The sequence below is a fragment of the Protopterus annectens genome, chromosome 1.part1 (assembly GCF_019279795.1).
Source record: "Protopterus annectens isolate FY-2018-M chromosome 1.part1, PAN1.0, whole genome shotgun sequence".
Lineage (NCBI taxonomy): Eukaryota > Metazoa > Chordata > Ceratodontiformes > Protopteridae > Protopterus > Protopterus annectens.
Genome location: NC_056726.1, coordinates 698503319 through 698523351, shown reverse-complemented (window position 1 = coordinate 698523351; position 20033 = coordinate 698503319). Strand labels below are relative to the sequence as shown.

Here is a 20033-nt window from a genome sequence, read left to right as displayed (position 1 = left end):
CTAAAGTACAACCACTCCTATGCTCTGCAGAGCCACCTGTTACATGTGTTGAAATTCCAGCTCCTCCCCCGACAACGGCTTGCAGTGAAAGCATGTCAAGACTGTGTCTGACGATTCAGAAAGCCATCTGTGGCTGCTCACAGCCACTCCTCCTCAGTGAGCTCCTCCAGGAACTGGGATAGTAATCCAACCTGGAACACTGGGGTCTTAGTGCCAAAACCTCTATGTGTAATTGCAATGAAGGGGATACATGTGGGCTTTACAGTGCTTATTTATACCTGACAACTTTGTGACAGGTGATGTGAAGGGCACTACAGTGGTTTACATTTATGAGTAAGCATAGAAAATCTGGCAAACAATAAGAGAAACATGGAGGCTCTAAGTAATGAAATATATGTAAAGTCACATAAGTGGAATAGGAAATGGAGAGTAGAGTTAAAGTGGGAGGAATAGAAGTGGTGGCGATATGGGCAGCAGTTGCTATATTACAAAAGCTAACAGCACCAGTAAGACGAAAGAGAAGACTAGATTATGCATAATGGCTTTAAAGCAGTAATGGTGTGGTAAACTATATCACAGTTTAGAATGAATGAGATAATCAGCATCTGTGGAAGGTAACGGTACTATGAACTTGGAGATATCAGTTTATTTGACATGTCATTCCAACTATTTTAGTAAAGTATTGTTTGAACTGTAACTGATTTCACACTACTTCACAACTGTGGCATTAATACTGTTTCTTGTGTAAAGAAGTTTCTTTGTACTTTCGAATGCAGTTGCATTATTAATACACTCTGAATCTGAACCATTTCTTCTACCTTTGTATGTGCTCGTGTTCTGATAAATATATGCAGACTGGTGAGACTGTCAATATTTGGGTCATTGTCAACAAAGAGAGGTACCCTGCGCATTCTCTAAGACTATGGAGAATGCTATCCTTTACAAAATTGAATACTGTGGAATTCTGTATCACTGTTTTAGATTTACATATGGAAATTGAGGTTAAATGTTTAATTTCTAAGTGTGATACATTGCCTGCATGTAGTTGATGAAATATTATCTTGGTCAGTGCTTCTATATAGTGCACTGACATTTAATGTGATATTCTTTTAATTTCAATTAGAAAAAGGATTATGAACGAGTAATGAGAGCCCTGGAGAGTATTACTTCCATCAGAGAGATGACACAGGTAGGTTAGTACTGGGAAATGTATTTAACAACACTTGAATGTATGGTTAGTGATGGACGCTAACCATGCTTTTGTTTAGTATGATATTGTAAAGATTAAACTGAATGTTGCAATATGTTCTTGAATGCATTAACAGGATGGCCTTTACTTATTTTTGCTCTCTTTATTACACAAGTGCAAGTTAACGGGCAAACAAAATAAATCACTGTCAGTCTCAAGGCACGTAAGCAGTTCAAGCAGAGTTTTGGTACAGTACAAGTAACTATTCTAAAATATATCAGTCCTGCCATACAAGTACATTTTATGGTTCATGTTTGGAGAAGTACCTTGAGATAAGACTGATTAGATATGGCCACAGGTTGTGGTTTTCAAGGTGAAATATAGATGTTCATTTGTAGAAAGAAGATACCAACTATTCATTAGGTATGTAATGCATTATTTTCTGATCTTGATTAGTACATGTGAGGATGGAGACAGACTACATTTCATAACAGTTCTGTTAAAAAACAAAACCTATTAATTTTCTTGTCAAGTGTTGCAGGACTAAATAAGAATGCAGTCCTACAAAACATAATGTTTGTATAACACTCATCTCTAGCTTTTCATAGCAACACTTACTATGTCAGAATATTGTCCACAATCACTTACTGTCAGTGCTTTTTTAATAAGTATTAATCTTTTAAAGGTTGGATGGTTTGAGTTTTACAGTGATTTGCAGCAGCACCCCCCCCCCCATCCCAGGTAAGCCAGTATATTTATAGCAATGTTGCCTTTTTTAGCATAGGCAGGTGTGAACCCTCCACAAAGTCAACGTTATGAGTTACCATTTCCACTGCAACTTGCAACTTGAAATTATTGCTTATTTGCATTTTATGTTTGCATTTAGTGCATTGGTCAATCATACACTTCAGATCTCCAGTCAGTAATAATGAATATATTTTTAAGCATTAGTGAACAGTTTCTTAAAGAAATAGGATTATTATTTTATTTTTGTTAAGAAGTTAATTAAAAGCAGCTATTTTATCTCAGAAGTGTTTGATATGTGTATTTGTTGTAGTAAAATTGCACTGAAATATTCACAAGAAGCGTTTATTTAGTTGTCATATAGTTTTGACAACAGTGACCAACACAATTTAACAAGACACACAAAATCAAAAGCTTTTGTTTCATATTCTTTTCTTACCCTGCATTGTGCTGACCATCACTACCTTGCTCTTCTCTGCCCATTCATTCCCAGTAGCATCAAAATGGTCAGAACATTTATATACCTTTGTTACACTGTATCTCTAGAAGGTGATAAATAGCCTCTTATAGGAGGCATTGTTTAGACAGCTATAGAGGACATCTGTGATGTAACCTAACACTCATATCTGCACTGCATCTCTGTGGGTGTGTGTGTGTGGGGGGGGGGTACAGGGGCTTGTAAGGGTTGCCTTATTTTGCTTCTTTTGTCTATGATATATCATGAGAATTTGGCACTTTTTATTATGCAGTCCATTGTTCAGGGATCTGTTTGGGGCTGTCAGCATATTAAATTGTCATAGTTTGCAGATGTTTTAGTAATACACTAGAATCTGATAAAGACCAGGAATAGTTATTTGAAATATTAATGGAGATGTTACATTTTTAGGTGGTGAGGGAGCATTTTAAGACAGAATCAGTTATTATAAACTGCAACCCTTCAACTGGGTTATATGACAATTATGATTTTTGTAGAAATACAGTAAGCTAAAGCATCAAGGAGTTTCTTTGTCAAATGCACTGCAAGTCTCAAGAAAAATTCTTACCAAAAATCAAGTAAAACAATATGTATTTTTTTTTTTTGGTTAGAACTGGGAAGAGGGTGCAGGCAGTACACATTTATTCTTTGTTAAATTTTAGATACTGATCAGGCATTTCTGAGTTCTCCAGAAAATACGTTTATGGTAAAGTTAAGTAGAACTGCCAAATCTGTTTAGGCTTGTAGGCATTCTTGAATTAGGTGAGCATGGATAAAGTATACCAAATATATGGGTGAGTTGGGAGGTCCACATTTTGGATATTATTACCAGGATTTCCCATTGACGTTTCACTATTTAGGTTTAGTACAATATTACGTCATCTTAGAAGAAGATGGTGATAAAGTCATTGTATAAATCCAAAGACTTAGACATCTTTGTTGTTGGAAATACCAAAGGTAATCTCACCTCAGCTGGAAAATTATCAAATATAGAATTTAGGTACTCAATCTAAAATTATTTAAGAAGAATATGCACACACATTGGGTTGTGTATTAATAGGAATTACAGTGAAAAGGATTGGGAGTCAACAAGAGAACCTGTTCTGAGAGTGGGATTGACTAGATGTGTTTTATAGGACTGTCATTAGATATTGATTACTTGTGGAACATTGACTTGGAGGGCCCTTCAGCATGTTTGCTATCCCAGATATGGATAGTTTAATTGTTCAGGCTTCAATAGTTGCAGCTTTGAAATATATGTATTACAGGAGAGAGAATGCTATCATAACTGAAATATGTGGATAATTGATTCTAGTACAACACAGAGTATGCAGAAGGCAAGTCTTTTAATTTACTTTTCCTGGCAATTAGTACAGAGGATTAAAATGTGACTTGTTAATAAGACTGTGACCTGTTAACTAGCTGTTTAATATCATCAGTTGTGTACAGACACAAGGTGCAGGGTTTGATTCTTGCATGCGGTAATTGTGTAGGCTTTAAATGACCCAAAAGGGCAGTAGGCCTAGTACTAATTTATGACTCTAGTTTGTGATTGAGCACATTACTTAACCAGACAGATCTTGTGGACTGAGTCTAAAAAATGTCCTTGTGAATCACTGCTGTGCTCTGGTTAACCAATACAGATGGGCAGATTAGATATACTGGCATACAGGCACAATGTAATACAACACAATACAATGCAGTACAGTACAATAGAATAAAATACAAATTACAATGCAGTACATTTCAGTACAGTAGAGTTCAATACAGTACATTCTTTCTGAAAATAAAGGAACCCATAAAAATGAATGGAAGGAGGGATGAAATTAATTATTAGATCTCCAGTGCCTTAATGAGATTAAGAGTAAGTATGTTCCATGCCTTGATGTGCTACAAAATCTCACATACTTTGTATATTTGCATGGTAGAGTCTCCTTGGGCATTTTATTACCCCAGGTGAGCTTCAGAAAACTTTTTGAAGTGTTAGAGATGAGTGTTGGATGTAAGGCTAGGAATAATGAGACTGGCTACACATTTTGGTGCTTACTCACTCTCAGAGGATTTAATGACATTTTTCATCTGTTGCATTCACTTTGGGAAGAGAAATCTTAATGAAACCTGAACTTTATTTTCCAATGACTGATGTCAGAGATAAAGATGCCTAACTACAATCTATCATTGATTTACCTAATCCTTTAAAAAAAAGTTATCAAGGAATGGATAATCTCCCAAAGTAGAGAATTTAAGGAGTTTAATATTGGATCTAGCTGATGTGAAAGAGACTATATTTAGGAGGAAAGGAAGATAGACTGTTTAAATAAATGGATGCATTGCTATCAGTATTTTGATAACTTATGTTAGAGGTTGTAGAAGGTATAGTATGAGTCATTCAGACAGCTCCATAAACAGAGTGTCTGTAATGGAAAGAGGCTATTTTGTAAGGAGATTTTAATGCAGAGGCTTTTTTATCGGCTGCTGAAGAGTATAGCTTCAGCATCTGCCATGCAAATATGATTTTTTTTATAAATTTCTAAGCAGCTGCAAATTAGTTATGAATAGAGATGTCAGCTAATTCATCTGTATGCATTTAACTATAAGCCTAGTTATATGAAGTGTTTGATTTCTAATTTTTTCTGGAAATGATTATATTTCTGTCATGAGAAATTGTTTACACTGGTGATTGTGCAAACAGTCCTGGGAATCTGGTTTAAATTTACAAGTAATCTGTTGAGATGTAAGCTGGACTCTGAAACTGAAATTGAAAGGTCATTGGCCACTACTTCATAAAAAAAGAGTGTCGGAGAGTTGGGTCATAAAACTTATTCTCTGCGTGGTTAACAAAAGAAAGACTGATGGTGTGTGGACAAATTTTTATGTATGACTTTAGGATGACAATATGAATGATAAGATTCAGTGTATAAGGCCTGCTGTCTGATCTATAACAGACCTCGGGCAAGGGAGTTAGTAGATGTGAGATCAGGGACTAGATGAGTATATGTATCCTTCCATGCTAATGCAAATGTTGGACTAATCCATTAAAGACATGATTTACTCAGTTACCTGACTAAATATATGCTAAAATATTTGGAAACCTTAATTCTTCCATGATTTAAATGCTTTTTGTCATGGTCCAGGTTATAGTATAGCCTATGGGGATCACACACAAATTGTAACTGATTGTATTTCATAAGCTAATAGTCGCTTGTCATGGATATAGGGTTGTGGTTTGAGTAATATGTGGTACCACTTGCAGTGGAATTAATTACTTGTTAATTATCTTTACTCAAAGAATAACTGTAGTTGGGCATGAAAATGTGATAGGACTGCAGTATGGTTAGTAAATGGCAATTATAATGCTTTATCACAGTCAGAATTAAATTTCAGGTAGATAGCTATGTTCTAAAGGCAACCAAATGATGTGTGTGTGCTTTTCATTATAATTCAACTGTAAAGTAACTACGCAAGTGAAACAGAAAGTCACAAATCAGTGTGATTATAGAGGCAATTCTGGAAAATAAATGGCATTACTCCTACACAGAAAATATAAGAAGGAACATACACTAACAGTCTTCTCCAAGAAAATGTAACATTGGACATGTAGTAGCAATAGCAAGGAAAAGTCATATAAAAACAAATCAAGAAGTATACTATAATTATCTTACATGTACAGTTTTATCAACAGTATGCATCCTGAGTAGATGTGATTAAACTTGGTAAGCATCATAAGTTGTCTACCCCTGTTAATATGCTTAATACTGATAAGGTTCTACATACAAGGGAATTAACACATATGATTCTTTCACCTGAGACCCAAAACTGACCAAAGCTGGAAATCATAGTGCTGGCCATTTTTTGTCAGCTCTGTATGAGTCTAATAACTAAAATGCTTAAGATGTGAGCTAAGAAAGTTGTGTAGCTCACCATCCAGTTAATGTTAAAGCTTTTAGCATTTAGGAATAGTAAGTTTTCATATTTCTCAAAGTTTTTGCTCAAAAATTCTGGGTGAAGCTCTCTGAAACCATCATTGGTAATCTTTTCCAAGTATGAACTGAGCATATAACCTTTTCTCAATGGAGTTTCAAACTTGTTAATACAGTATACTGGATATCTGGTATAGAGTTACAAAAGTGCCAAGTAAAGGGAAGGTTTGGAGGCAAATATTTCTGACTGTTCTCTACTCTGTTATTAGGAAACGTTGTTATGCAGTCAGCATGAATGATAAAGATATAAGAAACTTCAGCAATACCTTAGCCATGAGTGGGATTTCTCTGAAATAGTTAGAACAAGTTAGCATGTAGTCAGCACAAGCACCAAAGTTAGCACATTCTAATAAAAATACATTTAAGATTATATTACAGGAGAAAAATAGAGAACCTGCACAGGTGATAGTCAATGTTCTGTATAAGGTTAAGCCTGATATTACCAGTGGTGCACAGCAGCTAAACAGTTTCTTTAGGAAAAAAGTGAATTAAAATTTAGGTAAAGTACATTTCATGTTGTTTTGTCTTTCGGCTTTTTCCCAGTTAGGGGTCACCACAGCGGAACTCCGGTCCGCTAATGATTGGCAGCAGATTTTTACGTGCCGAGTTAACAGCCCTAACACACAACCTTCAATGAAGGCACGCCCATTAACACATGTCTCCACACAGAAGACACTCTAGCTGAGAATCGAACAGGACAACGTCTTACTGTGAGGCGACAACGCTACTGCAGCACCACCACCACAGATGAACTTAATTTGGGTTTGATTCTTATCTTAAATACCCTTGCTTTTTATTAGCTAATTTATTTGATCAAATTTGCTGTTCTTTGTTACTTCTTTTCTGCTGATTGTTTCTAAGTGACAGTTGTATTTCTGTATGTAAGCTGCCTGTTTTGTTATATTCTTGAGTACCATAAAGGTCTTGCACTGAGGTAATTGTGAGTACAACAGACTGTTTTAAGTTGTAGGTATCATATTTATTTATATACTCTGTACATTTTTAGTATTATTATGGTTTTTAGTTCATTTAAAAGTTTAGATATAATGAGACATCTGAGGAATAATTGAGATAATATATTGAAAAGCATGGAGGAGGTTGTGAATAAAAGAACTACATTTGAACAGTATGGACAGACAAATGAAAATAAACATTTAGGACTTGTTTTTTTTTTCCTAGAGAGGTCTGTTGGAACTAATTGATTATTTTGCATCTCTAACATCTAATTCTGTAAGTAACAGCTCAGTAGATGCACTTGCTGTTACAAACGTGCCAATAATCACAAACTGAAGAAACGAGCAAAACCAAACAGGTGAACACTCCCAGGATCAATTTAATTCAGTAGATGCACTTATTGTATTGCATAATACTGAAAAGTTGCTGCTCACTGAAAAAAAAAAAAAAAAAAAACGTTTTGACATCCTTATCTTAAAGAAATACATTAAGTTGGACATTTCCCCAGGAAGGCTTAGAACTTTCAAAACTACATGCAACATTTTGAAGGCACAGAGGAATGTAACTTTAAGTAAACTTGGGTTGCAAAAGCACATAAGTGTTCATCGGAATGGGTCAATATCTTGGCTGAAAGGACACTGTTAGGCAAGGAAAATGGCTGCTGAAGTAGTAACCATGACAAACATCCAGAATGATAAAATAATATATATCATTACAAAATCAAAAGAAACTGTAGCAGTATTTATCAAAAACTCACAAAAAAGAAACATTAGTGGTACTTTAATAGTTATATGTATAATTTATGAAAACTTACAGGATTAGCAGCATAGGACGGATTGAAATTACAAATTCCATATGTAAGAGTGAAGCTTCAGCAGTTCTCAGAATACAAGGAGGAACTCAACACATGGTCAACATCTGCAGGCTCATATTTGTTGGCTGCACTGGTGACCAGCAGTCCAAATGCAGAAAGTCCAAATTATTTTGCTCAGTGGCCTGTGAATTACAAGTTTTTCTTGCTCTGAGTGTGGAAAAGAGAATATAACTTCAGAGACAAAGAGAGATTTGGGGAAGCCCCTAAAATAAAATAAAAAAGCAGGAACATTTTATCTTATGGAGTCACTTCTGTAGCTTGCTGTTGCCCCTCTGAATTATGTTCTGCTTCATTATTTGACTGTTACAATCTGCCTTTCTCTTTGGACTATGACATTGATCCAGTTATCATTTTTATGCTTGCACAGGGACTTAAAGTGATTGTCCCCAGAAGTTCTCAAGGCAGCATGATGTTTTTATAGAATTGATGAGATGGATGTATAAACTCCATTTAAAGGACTTTTTTCAGATTAGGTCAAACTGTGATTATGTTTTATTAATTCTTTGGATAGTACTAGCTTTAATGACAATGTGGACAGCTTCACAACATTTTTTTTAATTTGATACTTGTCTGGCCATTGGTTATGTAATGTGGATCATACTTTTAATTCCTAATAGTCCTAATCATTTTTTAAAATTAAATATGGAAACAGATTTGTGATTAAGTTGTGTTCAAAGTTTGTGAATTTTTTCAAAGCTTTTCTAATGATAAAATTGAAATTAACTTCAGTGTGTGACTGGAGCATAAAGAATATACTTAAAGGAGCTTTAAAAAATACAACAACTGGTTATCAAACCAATTGACAAGATAAGTAACTCTTTTGAGTAAATCAGTACAAAAAATTGTATGGAATATGTGGAAGATGTCACTGCTTATGTGAAACTTGACATAAGTAGCTACAATAAAGATAATGAAGAGTTTCATGATTTGCTACCCAGATGTAAATGTTTTCCTTTTTTGTCTAGTGAACTGGGAGACAAGAAAAAAATCTATCCCTGGACATACCTGTTGTGTCTGGGGAGAAAATTAATTTAAAAATTATTCCACTTTCTTTTGCCTCCTGTGTGACTTTGCGCAAGTCATTCAACCAGACAGTCCTTTCAGGTCACTATGAAAAGCAACAATTTGTCTAGCCAGCTTAGCTAGTCGACATATAAGTAAATAAAATAATAAAATAAAATTGGTGTTAAATAAACCCCAGGATTCACGAATCCTCCATGTAAGACTAAAGTAGTCTTACACGGAAACGCCAGTCTAAGAATAAGATGGCAGCGTGCCATGCATATTAATTAGGGCGTGCTGCCTCAACTCTAAGGCTAACACGGAGCATGCACAAGTACAGGGGGCGTGTCGGACTGCTGAGCAGTCCAAAAATCCATGCCCCTGCAAGTCTCTCAATTGGGAAATGTCAACCTACATGAGTGAGTCCGCTCAAATATGTACATTCCCAACACTACACTCCCCCACATTCTAAACCCCTGTACAATTATAAAATGTGAAACTTAATTTTTTTTCATTATTCCCGATATAGCTGCCCGTATTTGTGCATGTTTGCGCGGGTTTGCCCATTGTTTAGCTACAGTTAGCAGTTTAGACATCGAGGAGGATAATAAGAAACTTATATGCAAATTAAGCAAAATAGCGATAGCGTAGTGGTAGAGCCTTCGCACAAAGAGGAGGCATTCCCAGTTCAAGTCCCACCACTCCCCTTTCTATTTTCTGTTGGAAATCTGAATATAAAACTAATCCCTGACATTTATCATTTAAATTTCAGTAAAAAGCATTGAAATGGCCTATGTAGTAGTGAATACATTTTATATACATAGATGTATATATATATATATATATATATATATATATATATATATATATATATATATATATATATATAAGAAAGTGAAATGGTTATGCATACTGATGGATGCATAAGTAATGTATCTTAAGCAATGTGAAGCACTGCTAAGCAAAGTTTACCAGTATTAAGCATATTTAAATATAATTGCTCGTAGCTAAGCACTGCTTTAACTAGCGCAATAGCTTTGCGCAGAGCTGCACATCGCGCAAACAAGCACAAACAGAAGATGTTTGCCAGTAACTGTGTACCGCGCTAACCAGCGCAACGGCAGGCAACAGTGGGCAATGTAGAGCAACGCCGGGCAATGTAGAGCAACGTAGAGCAAAGTCAGGCAATGTAGAGCAACATCGGGCAAAGCTGAGCAAAGTTGGTAAAACACAGCCACACCTCCTAACCAGTCTGGCCAGTAGTAAAATAAAAAGCAATGACAGGCCTCGAACCCAGGATACTGTGCACCATAATCACAGTATTGAACCATGACAGCTTTTCATAAGCATGCACTTTCAACACACACATACATATCAATGGATGTTTACCCATTGCTAAGCAGGTGTGCCTTCAGCTGAGTTTTTTCAAAACTGGCCAATCACAAATAAGTGCAGGAAATTATGCATATTTAAGTTCCATGGGTGGGAATACTTGCCATAACTGGTTGTAGCTCCCATCTGCAGGCAGCAATGGCCAGTGCTGGAGAGGGCTTTCGTTTTCGAGCAAAACGTTGGGGCATTGAGGAGTCAAAAGTAATGGTTTGGCTCCTTGTCCATAATCATGAGGATAGACTCCTGCAGGGCCAGTACCAGGGCACCCAATACAAAGTGGAAGCCTGGGACCGTCTAGCTCATGAACTTACCAGTGCCACAGGTGTCCCTCGGACTGGTGAGCAAGTCAGACACCACCACGCAGACCTGAAGAGACGCAAGGCGGGTCAACTGGACCAGTGGATCCTAGAGGCCCATGTGATGGAAAATGCCCCACTACTGAGTAAGAAGCCATAGAATTAAGTATGTAATAATTGCTATTCTAGTGTATACTATGGATAGGTATGTCTCAATATCACTTCATTTACTTCACAGCTGCAGGTGTCCGTGCTGCAAATCAGCAAGCCTATGCAGATAGGCTGCTAAGGCTGCACCACCAAGCAGGTTAGTAATTATTCTGCTTGTACTGTTATGTAAAATAAATGAGAGAGCCTGAAAAAAGTGTTTTAACAAAATAAAGAAAGGTATAATAATCCCCTAATAATTATTCTGCATGTACTGTTATATAAAATAAATGAGAGAGCCTCTAGAAAAGTGTTTTAAGTCTTTAATAAAGGTATAATTCCTGGAGTGTGTCTGTGTCATTTTCTTTGATATGTTGTTGTACTCTTGCATTATAGAAATAGTACTGTTATATTAAGCGCTGTTAACACACAGTTGGTTAGGTCCATATAAAGTGGATGAAGGGAGTGCCAGTAGCTTTTAAACATATTCACAGTCCTCAACTGTTGGTTCATGTCCAGCATGTACAGGTTAATCTGGCATGTGAGTAGCTTAGTATTGTGTTCCTCAGAAATGTCATTGTGCTGGCATAAATGTAGGGAGCTGTTAACATATAACTGATAATTTCACCTAAACATATCTAGATAAGTACAGGAAAGTAGAGCTGTCAGTGTACCATCTCAGCAGTAGTGTGTCTGAGCAATTCACAAAATATGTAGCAGTAACATCTGCATCCCGGACAGTTTGTATGTCAGATACAGCCCATGTATATAAAGATCTAGCAAAACCCATTTCACAAATTAAGGACAATTGGGTAGTGTAATAATACATGTAAGGGACATATAACTGCAGTTAATAAGAATGTAGTGTAAACTAGAAGGCTATATAAGTTGTTAATGGAACTATCATTTTCCAAATGGAACTATCATTTTCCACCCTACTGTATGTGCATAAAAAATGCAATTCCACACCTCAGTGGGTATGTCTAATCTCAAAACATTTGTTGGGACATATGTCCTATTGGTTTATAAATATCTGCATTTATTTCAATGCATGTGCCCTGTTCAAATACCACAATATTGGTGGCCTGTTGCCATCAATTAAACCTGCATGCTGTTGTAATATCCACTGTTGTACCATATATGCATGTGTCATGCTTGCTGTCAACTGTTATAACTCTGGTGTATTGGGTTAATGGGAATACTTGTGCATGCTGTTATAACTAATTGAGAATGCTGTTGACTGTTACTAACCCATATTTTCATTAAATGCTCCTAAACATAGAACTTATAGGAAAGCCGGTCCCAGCGGAACCTCAGCTGGCGATGGCACCTGGCACCAGCAGGTCCGGTGCCCAGCCTGGGACCTCCTCCTCCATTGGCCCTGTGCCACCTTCGGGTGGAAGCTCTGCAGGGGATGGGGCTCGTCTCCCCCCGTGCAAGCTTGGGTGGAGGAGGGCCACCTATCACCCTCCGAACGGTCCGGGCTGTGGTGCGTAGGGAGATCGAGCATTCTGTCGCTGATCCTCTACACCAGCTTGAAGCACGAGTGGCGTGACTCACAGGTGAGCCTGCCCCTCCTACGCAGCCCCCAGCACAGCCACCCTCTGGGCAGTGAAGGTGCAGTGGTGACTGCCCATGGGTGGGGATCTCAGTTTCACTGTTGCCATCTATGGGCTCATAGGCTTGCGATTTCCAAACATCCTTACCCGTCAATGGTGTTCACCCACCACATGTGTCATATTCTGCCCCTGTATGCATCTTGTTTGTCCTGTCTGTTTACCTCCCCAACCTACCTCCCCAAATATACCTACATCCCCTACCCCACATTCCACTCTCACCTGGAAAAAGAAAAAAAAAGGGCAGTCTGCTCCAAAAAAAAATTATGCCCCATACATAGCTACCCATTTTGCACACATGTCTGCTGCACATATAAAATGTAATTCAATTGACAGTACAACATACTTTGTTGTCCTCACCCCTCTCCCAGGGGTGGAAGGTTTCATATTTCCCTCCAAAATTACTGCATATGCACAGCCGTTGCTGTAAAAGAAATGGGCAGCTATGGTCATTCCCTACACCCGTCCTGCACATCCTGAGCTGTTTTTCCTACTGTCTTTCCCTCTTTGTGCCCCTTTTTCACCACTGTCCTATCTCCCCATTTTCTTTTCTTTCAAAGAAATGAGCACGAGGGTTAGCGGGAGTAAGCACTTTTAAGCAGTAGTTAGCGGGTTTGCGCGAGTGTGCGCTTAGCTAAGCATTGCTAAGCTTCGTGCAAACCCGCTTACAACTGCTTAAAACTGCCTTAGTCACCCTGCATGTGAGGGCCCTTGTTCTGCTCAGCAGCAAAATAAAACACCACTGTCAGTCTCGAACCCCGGACCTTGGATACACTAGACTGCATGAAGTACCACTAAGCCACAGTAGATATACAGCAGGTTGTTGCTGAAATAGATATATCATGCATCAGAATGAGTGAATGTAAAGGAAAAATAGGAATGCCATAACACAAAACCTGTTCTGTGGAACTTTACCAGCAGTTGTTGTGGAATTGCATTACATGACTGTGATAAGAGAACCAGCCATTCTAGCAGTAAACGATGTTACAGCAGCACTTTACAACCCTCACACAGTATCATAGCAGGACAAACACTGGCATATCTGACTAGGGCAGAGGACATACATCCCAACTGTGACTACATATCAGGGATGTCCCTGATTTTGAAACATATGTTAGCTGTGTCCCTCTGAATCCCCTGAAAAGTACTGACGTTAGGCAGAAAGGTGGGGTATTACACCTAATGAATAATGACAATATGTAGGAGTTAGACATCACTTGTACTTCAGAAAAGGTGTAGTAATTCATATGCACTGGTTCTCCTGAAGTCTCCACTTACTGTCTCTAATATTTATAAGGTGTACCTCACTTTTACCTACCTTTACCTCACTCTGTTCAAATATGTACCTGAGTGTTTCAGAGGCCTGGCTGAGGCAGAAACACACAGGCATATCAGCTTTTCTGCTGTTACACACTGTGCAAATATCTTTGGAAGGAGTTCCACAAGCATACCCTTATGTAGGAGTACAACACTGAAATACCAAAGGATGTAGCTATGTACTGGTAGCAAACGACTGTAACAATGGTATTGTACCAGTGCTGGAAAGACCTGTGCGTTGCACAGACAGAGAATAACAGCCTAACGTCTGGCTGCCATCTGGATAGGTCCACAGTTGTGAGCTATGCAGACAGACTACTTGCCTTGCTAAACTAACAGGTACACAGCAACCATTAAAGTCCAGCAAGATAACAATCACACAATAATACATAATGCTCTCTGTATGTCTGCATCCCCACCCAAATGTACAATATACCTGTGTGTTCAGGGTCTACCAAGGTTGTAGGCAGGCATACTCAGTACTGGACTTGTCCAGTTTTCTTGAGCATCCTGTGCTAATGTCAACAATAAAAAAACAAAAACTGTGCAGAAGTGAGTACATTAATATTCACAGTATAGCAGTTCACAAACAGTTCTTGTGCCAAATGAATACATCTCAATAACTACTTTTGTATGGCAGTTAATTGTATAAGTAGAAAAGAAACTACATACTCCCATGTATCTTGTGTTAGCATTTGCAGGGGTGAGTACAATTCTACACTGACGACTGTGTACTGGAAGTGGCAACATTCAGGTCTGAGTACAACATTTAAATCACTGGCTATACCCCTAGCTTCAGATATAAGAACTATACCAACCTTCTGACTTACACAACAGTGTCCACAGCAAACAAGCATGGGCCCCACTTTGGAAAGCTGAAAGGGCTATGCCTACCTGACATAGCAATTTATAGCATTAGGTTCCTATGACAGTGAGTACTGCAATTACCACACAGCAGGCTGCACGCAATTACCAAATGGTGGCCACCAATTGGAGCAGAGGCCATCACATGCACATGTGCAGATACCTATAAAAGCAGCTGTACTTGCTGCCCACACATGCAATCATCCCATTGCAGATACTGAGAGAGAGACAGAGACAGAGAGAGACACACACACCCACCCACACCAGCCGAAAAAATAAAAAAAGGCAAAGGCACACCGAACTGAAAACTACGAACACATGCAAAGGAAAGGTATGTAACAGATATGTATTTACTGGCATGTAGTAGATGTATTTGAAGACTACTCTACATACTTGGAAACATCCATATGTGGCAGCAGTACGTATCTATGCACAGATGTCCTGCATAACTACTGCCATGGAAAAATTAGTGTGTAGCTGTGTGCAGTGGGATATAACTGTGACATATGTAGCTCAGCATTAAATGGCAAACATCTGATCCATGTTATCTGTGTTCTGTACAGTAGTGTGGACAATGGCTGTTTGGGGGATTAGCTCATACAGCTATATAAACATGGATGTGACAGAGTAACACATGCACGATAGTCATATTAACGTGTAGCTTAGCATTGGCAACTGCTGTACCAGGCTAGTATGCTAATCTACCATTTGCAGCTATATATAAACCCTCTAATATTACTGTGTGCTGTTCATGTTTCAGCAAGGCCCAACAGGTTAGCCGTGAGGTCCAGGGACTTACAACAGTGTGGACCTTGTGTGTGTATGGCACACACATACGGAGAGATTTATCTGTGTCAGACATATTAGCATCTGTACATGTGCATAGAGCAAGGACATACTGCAACTGTCTGTGAAGGGAGGTCATATATATGTTGGTGTAGGTTATGTGCATATTTGTATGTAGGTAGTAGTGTGTGGCAAACAAGACAGCATACAGTGCTGGTATATGACATGTGGTGGTTAAACGCTGTGGGTGTGATTTGTTAGGTTTGCAGTGTTGCAGCCAGTGAGGCCTGCTAAAGCCACATGGGCTGAGAACACCTTCAATGCATTTCACACAAGACTGTGCAATATCATTACATAACTGTATACCTCACATCCTTCGCATAATTGATATTCCCACCATGAAAGGTGGACTGTATATGTGCCTATATGTATATCTATATGTACACCAATGGATGTTTATATGTATGTGTGTGTGTGTGTGTGTATATATATATATATATATATATATATATATATATATATATATATATATATATGCATATATATATATATATATATATATATATATATATATACATATATATATATATATATATATATATATATATATATATATATATATATATATATATATATATATATATATATATATATATATATATATATATATATATATATATATATATATATATATATATAGAGAGAGAGAGAGAGAGACAGAGTCATATTTACTGCGACTGATGCCTGGTGACAAAGCCATGGCCTCAAGCTCAATGTCGGAAATGCATTGGCATCCCTTTTGCTAAAAACTCTGTACCCATGAACTACCACATAGGTGGTAGTCGACTTAGCACCAAACGTGTGATAAGAGACCATGGGACACAGGTGGACAGTAGTCTCCCACTTGATAATCACAGTGCCACACTAGTCATGTAATCTGTCTACATGGCACACCTCATCACAAAAGCTGTGTCATCCAGGGAAAAAGAGGTCAGTGTTCCCCTCTACACATTACTCACAAAACCCATTATAGATCACAATGCCCCTTCTGGTATGTACCTCACAAGACATCTACAGCAACTGGAAAGGCCACAGACATACCTCACAAAAAGTATTACTGTCCGCAAACATATGCCCTATGCAGACTGTCTCACAAAACCACAGCTAGACTGTGTCGCATACCGCCAACCCAGAGATGACCTCTGCCTAACATACAAAGCTATGTCAAACCCAGAGCTGTTGGACATGCTCCATGTAAACAGATCATAATCCTTATGAGCTACATGCTCTAGGGACCTAAACCTTGTCACCTCAATAAACTGAACATGCTGGAGGGATGGGTTCCTATCTCAGAGACATCCCATACTCTGGAACAAACTACCTATCAATAGCAAACAAAGCTCCTCAGTAGCACTCGTCATGAATAGTCTTAATGATTGGATGGGAGATAGGAAATACACTCCAGGAATCACCTCTGTGGCTCTGCTTGACAGGGGCACATGAAATTAAATTACTTGGGTGTCAAAGGCCAGGGTATCATCAGGCTAGGCTTCTATAGGCCCTAGGATCAATAGCCTATTACCTACCTATGAACCAATACACATCCACATGTACTTGTTGCAATAATTGCTATGTGAGGTTGACTGAGTGTGATGGTGAATGTGTCACAGTTGTGTATATGTGGGATAGCTTAGTGGGAAACTGTTTCTGTCATGGTATTATGTGTCCTAGCTCTGATCCCAGCAAAAGATGTGTATGCTATTGCTAGCCCAAAAAAGCAGTATGGCATACGGTCTGATGTAGTCCCTTGGTGTTAACTGGGGTGTGCCATTGGAGGATAAAGCAGTACATGTTTGCTGATTGATTGGTACTGCTGGTGAATCCAAATCCTGTATGAACTGTAGTACTACCTGAAGATGTAGGCCTAAACAGTACAGTATGGTGTATGTCCACATTGCTTGGAAACACTGTTTTGTGTGTTCCCTGTAGTCCTCACAGATTACATGCCTCAGGCATAAGGGTTTGTAAGCACTGACACACAGTACTGTGTAGTACACACGTAAAGCTCATCTGGGTTGCCATACCTCTGTGTCCTGTATGTATGTCTGATGTGTGTGTGGGTATGCCTGTAACATGCCCTCGGTCACATGTGTGTTACAGGATATAAGTGTGTATCTAGCAACATGTATAGTCTAGTACAGCAGTATGCCACCTATATTCATGAATGTGCACATATTTTAGGCAGGGGTCTTCCATCAACAACTAGTGTGGTATACTGGTAATATTGTAACTGGACCTTACAATCATTGCAATGGATTACATATTTCTTTATGCATAAGCTTGATATATACCTCCTGTGGCTAGGTGGTGCATTATGTCGCATACAGTGTGCCATGTACTGTTGCATAGTCTTACGTAGTGGTTTCTCTTTGTTGCTGTGCAGAAAATGCTTTAATATATAGAGCGTGTCAGGCACTGTCAGGCAGTTGTGGGTTGAGCACTGATATGTGGTATTGAAAGTGTGTATCCTCTGACAGACAATAGTTTGCTATTTATGGAAGTTCAGTGATATCTATACTGTAGAATGTTGTGTGCCACATGACTTGCTCACACGTATTGTTTCATTGTCTTCCAGGGTCATGGCCCACCATCGCAACCCTACCTATAGTCGTGCAGAGGATGAAATCCTAACCACCAGTCTCATCCAAAACTACACCCTGCTATTCTCAAGAACCAGCCAGGACCAGCATGAGTGGACTGCACTGTGGCAAGATGTTGTCCGTAGGATAAATGACATAGGCATGCATAACTGGACATATGAGCAGATACGCCATCACTGCAGTGATTTACTTAGACATGTCCGGCAGCATGCGTCTGATGTCCGTAGGCAGCAGCTTGCCACAGGTGGTGGGGTTACCACCCATCCCCCCCTCACCAGAGTGGAGGAGCTGCTCCTGAGCCTGGGGGCTCCTGGGCAACAACAACAGCACACATGTATCATCATGGAGGCCGGTGCCCCCCAGCAAGTTTACATGGAGCGTGCAGATAACATGGCATATCTGTAGACTTCTGTGACCTCTATTGTTAGATCATGCATAAGTGAGATGTGTACTGTGTAGTTAGAAGATATGGAGCCTGGTGTTGTGCAATACTGATAATTTGGAACATCATGTGTAGGCCTGTGACTGTCAACCATTGTGCTACTGTAAGATTGCAAACCCACAGTAGCAATGCCACAGTTGTTGCCACTGACAAACTGTTTCCTATCCTTGTAGGTCCCTCTGGTGTGACAGCAAGGCAGCAGACCCATGCTGGTGAGTGTGTTCTACATTTAATATTGCAAATAAAATGTGCATGTCATAGGTGAGGTGTAGGCCATGTACACTTGTAACACACCTACGCATAATGCATGCTGTGTGTCTGCTGTGAGACTATGCACATCTCAGTAACATGAGTGGCTGCCTCAAACACATACAATACACAGAGCATCCCAAACAATTGTGGCTACACTATAGTGGACATTGGATAGGCAGTCGATGCACATGCACACAACATACACAACTTCGTCATAAGCAGTACATGTTAATATGCTACACATGGCGTATTCAGACACACGCTGTAAGGTCACGCTCCAGTATCCCAATTGTCATCCACACAGCACACATAATATACCTGAGTGGTAGAGGCCTATCATGGGGCAGTGCGACACTCTTCAACACACAACACATTCATGTTATTCAATGCTCCCTATTGGGCACCTTACAAACCCATGTAACAACTGGCTGTGAAATGGTGAATGTTGCCATGGTACTGTGGTTCAGGTACAGCATGATAGATGCCGGTCTGGCACACATTAGTAGCCTTGAGTGACCACATGATGCTGCATGATGATGGCTCATGGTACTACACACCATCCAGTTACAGTAACCACAGTACTACACATAGCATTTATTGATATACACCTCAATGTTGTGTGTGTGCAAACATATGCACCTATATACAATATGCATAGCAATCACCATTTGCACAACTTGACACATATATGTCTTGTAATGCTATTGAGTGTATAGGTCACATGACACACACATTGGGTATTTGTGATGTTTAATGTTGCAGTTGTGTTGTAGCATGCCATGTCATGGCTGGCACTGGCATGTCAACAATATGTTCTACACTCACCATAACTACTGTACAATGGCTATGTTGAGCAATGGTATTCCATCAGGTATACACGCACCACCCATCCTGTGTGTATACATAGCATGCATGAGCTAAACCTGTGTCCACAATTATCTGCTAAAGACACAGATGCTTTAATCAGTAATGGATAACTATGTGACACACAGTTAAACACCCAGCCATGGTATGTATACCTGTGAGTGATGGTGCACAGCACA

General features: G+C 38.9%; 1 protein-coding gene across 1 annotated transcript in view; it reads left to right on the top strand.

Moving 5' to 3' along the window:
- The window catches only part of PARP8 (poly(ADP-ribose) polymerase family member 8), a 1481732-nt gene that overhangs the window by 1002160 nt on the left and 459539 nt on the right, over positions 1-20033 (top strand). The window contains exon 17 of the mRNA XM_044077685.1: positions 1124-1189. Within this exon, the coding sequence (XP_043933620.1) occupies positions 1124-1189 (66 nt within the window). The remainder of the gene's footprint in view (positions 1-1123; positions 1190-20033) is intronic.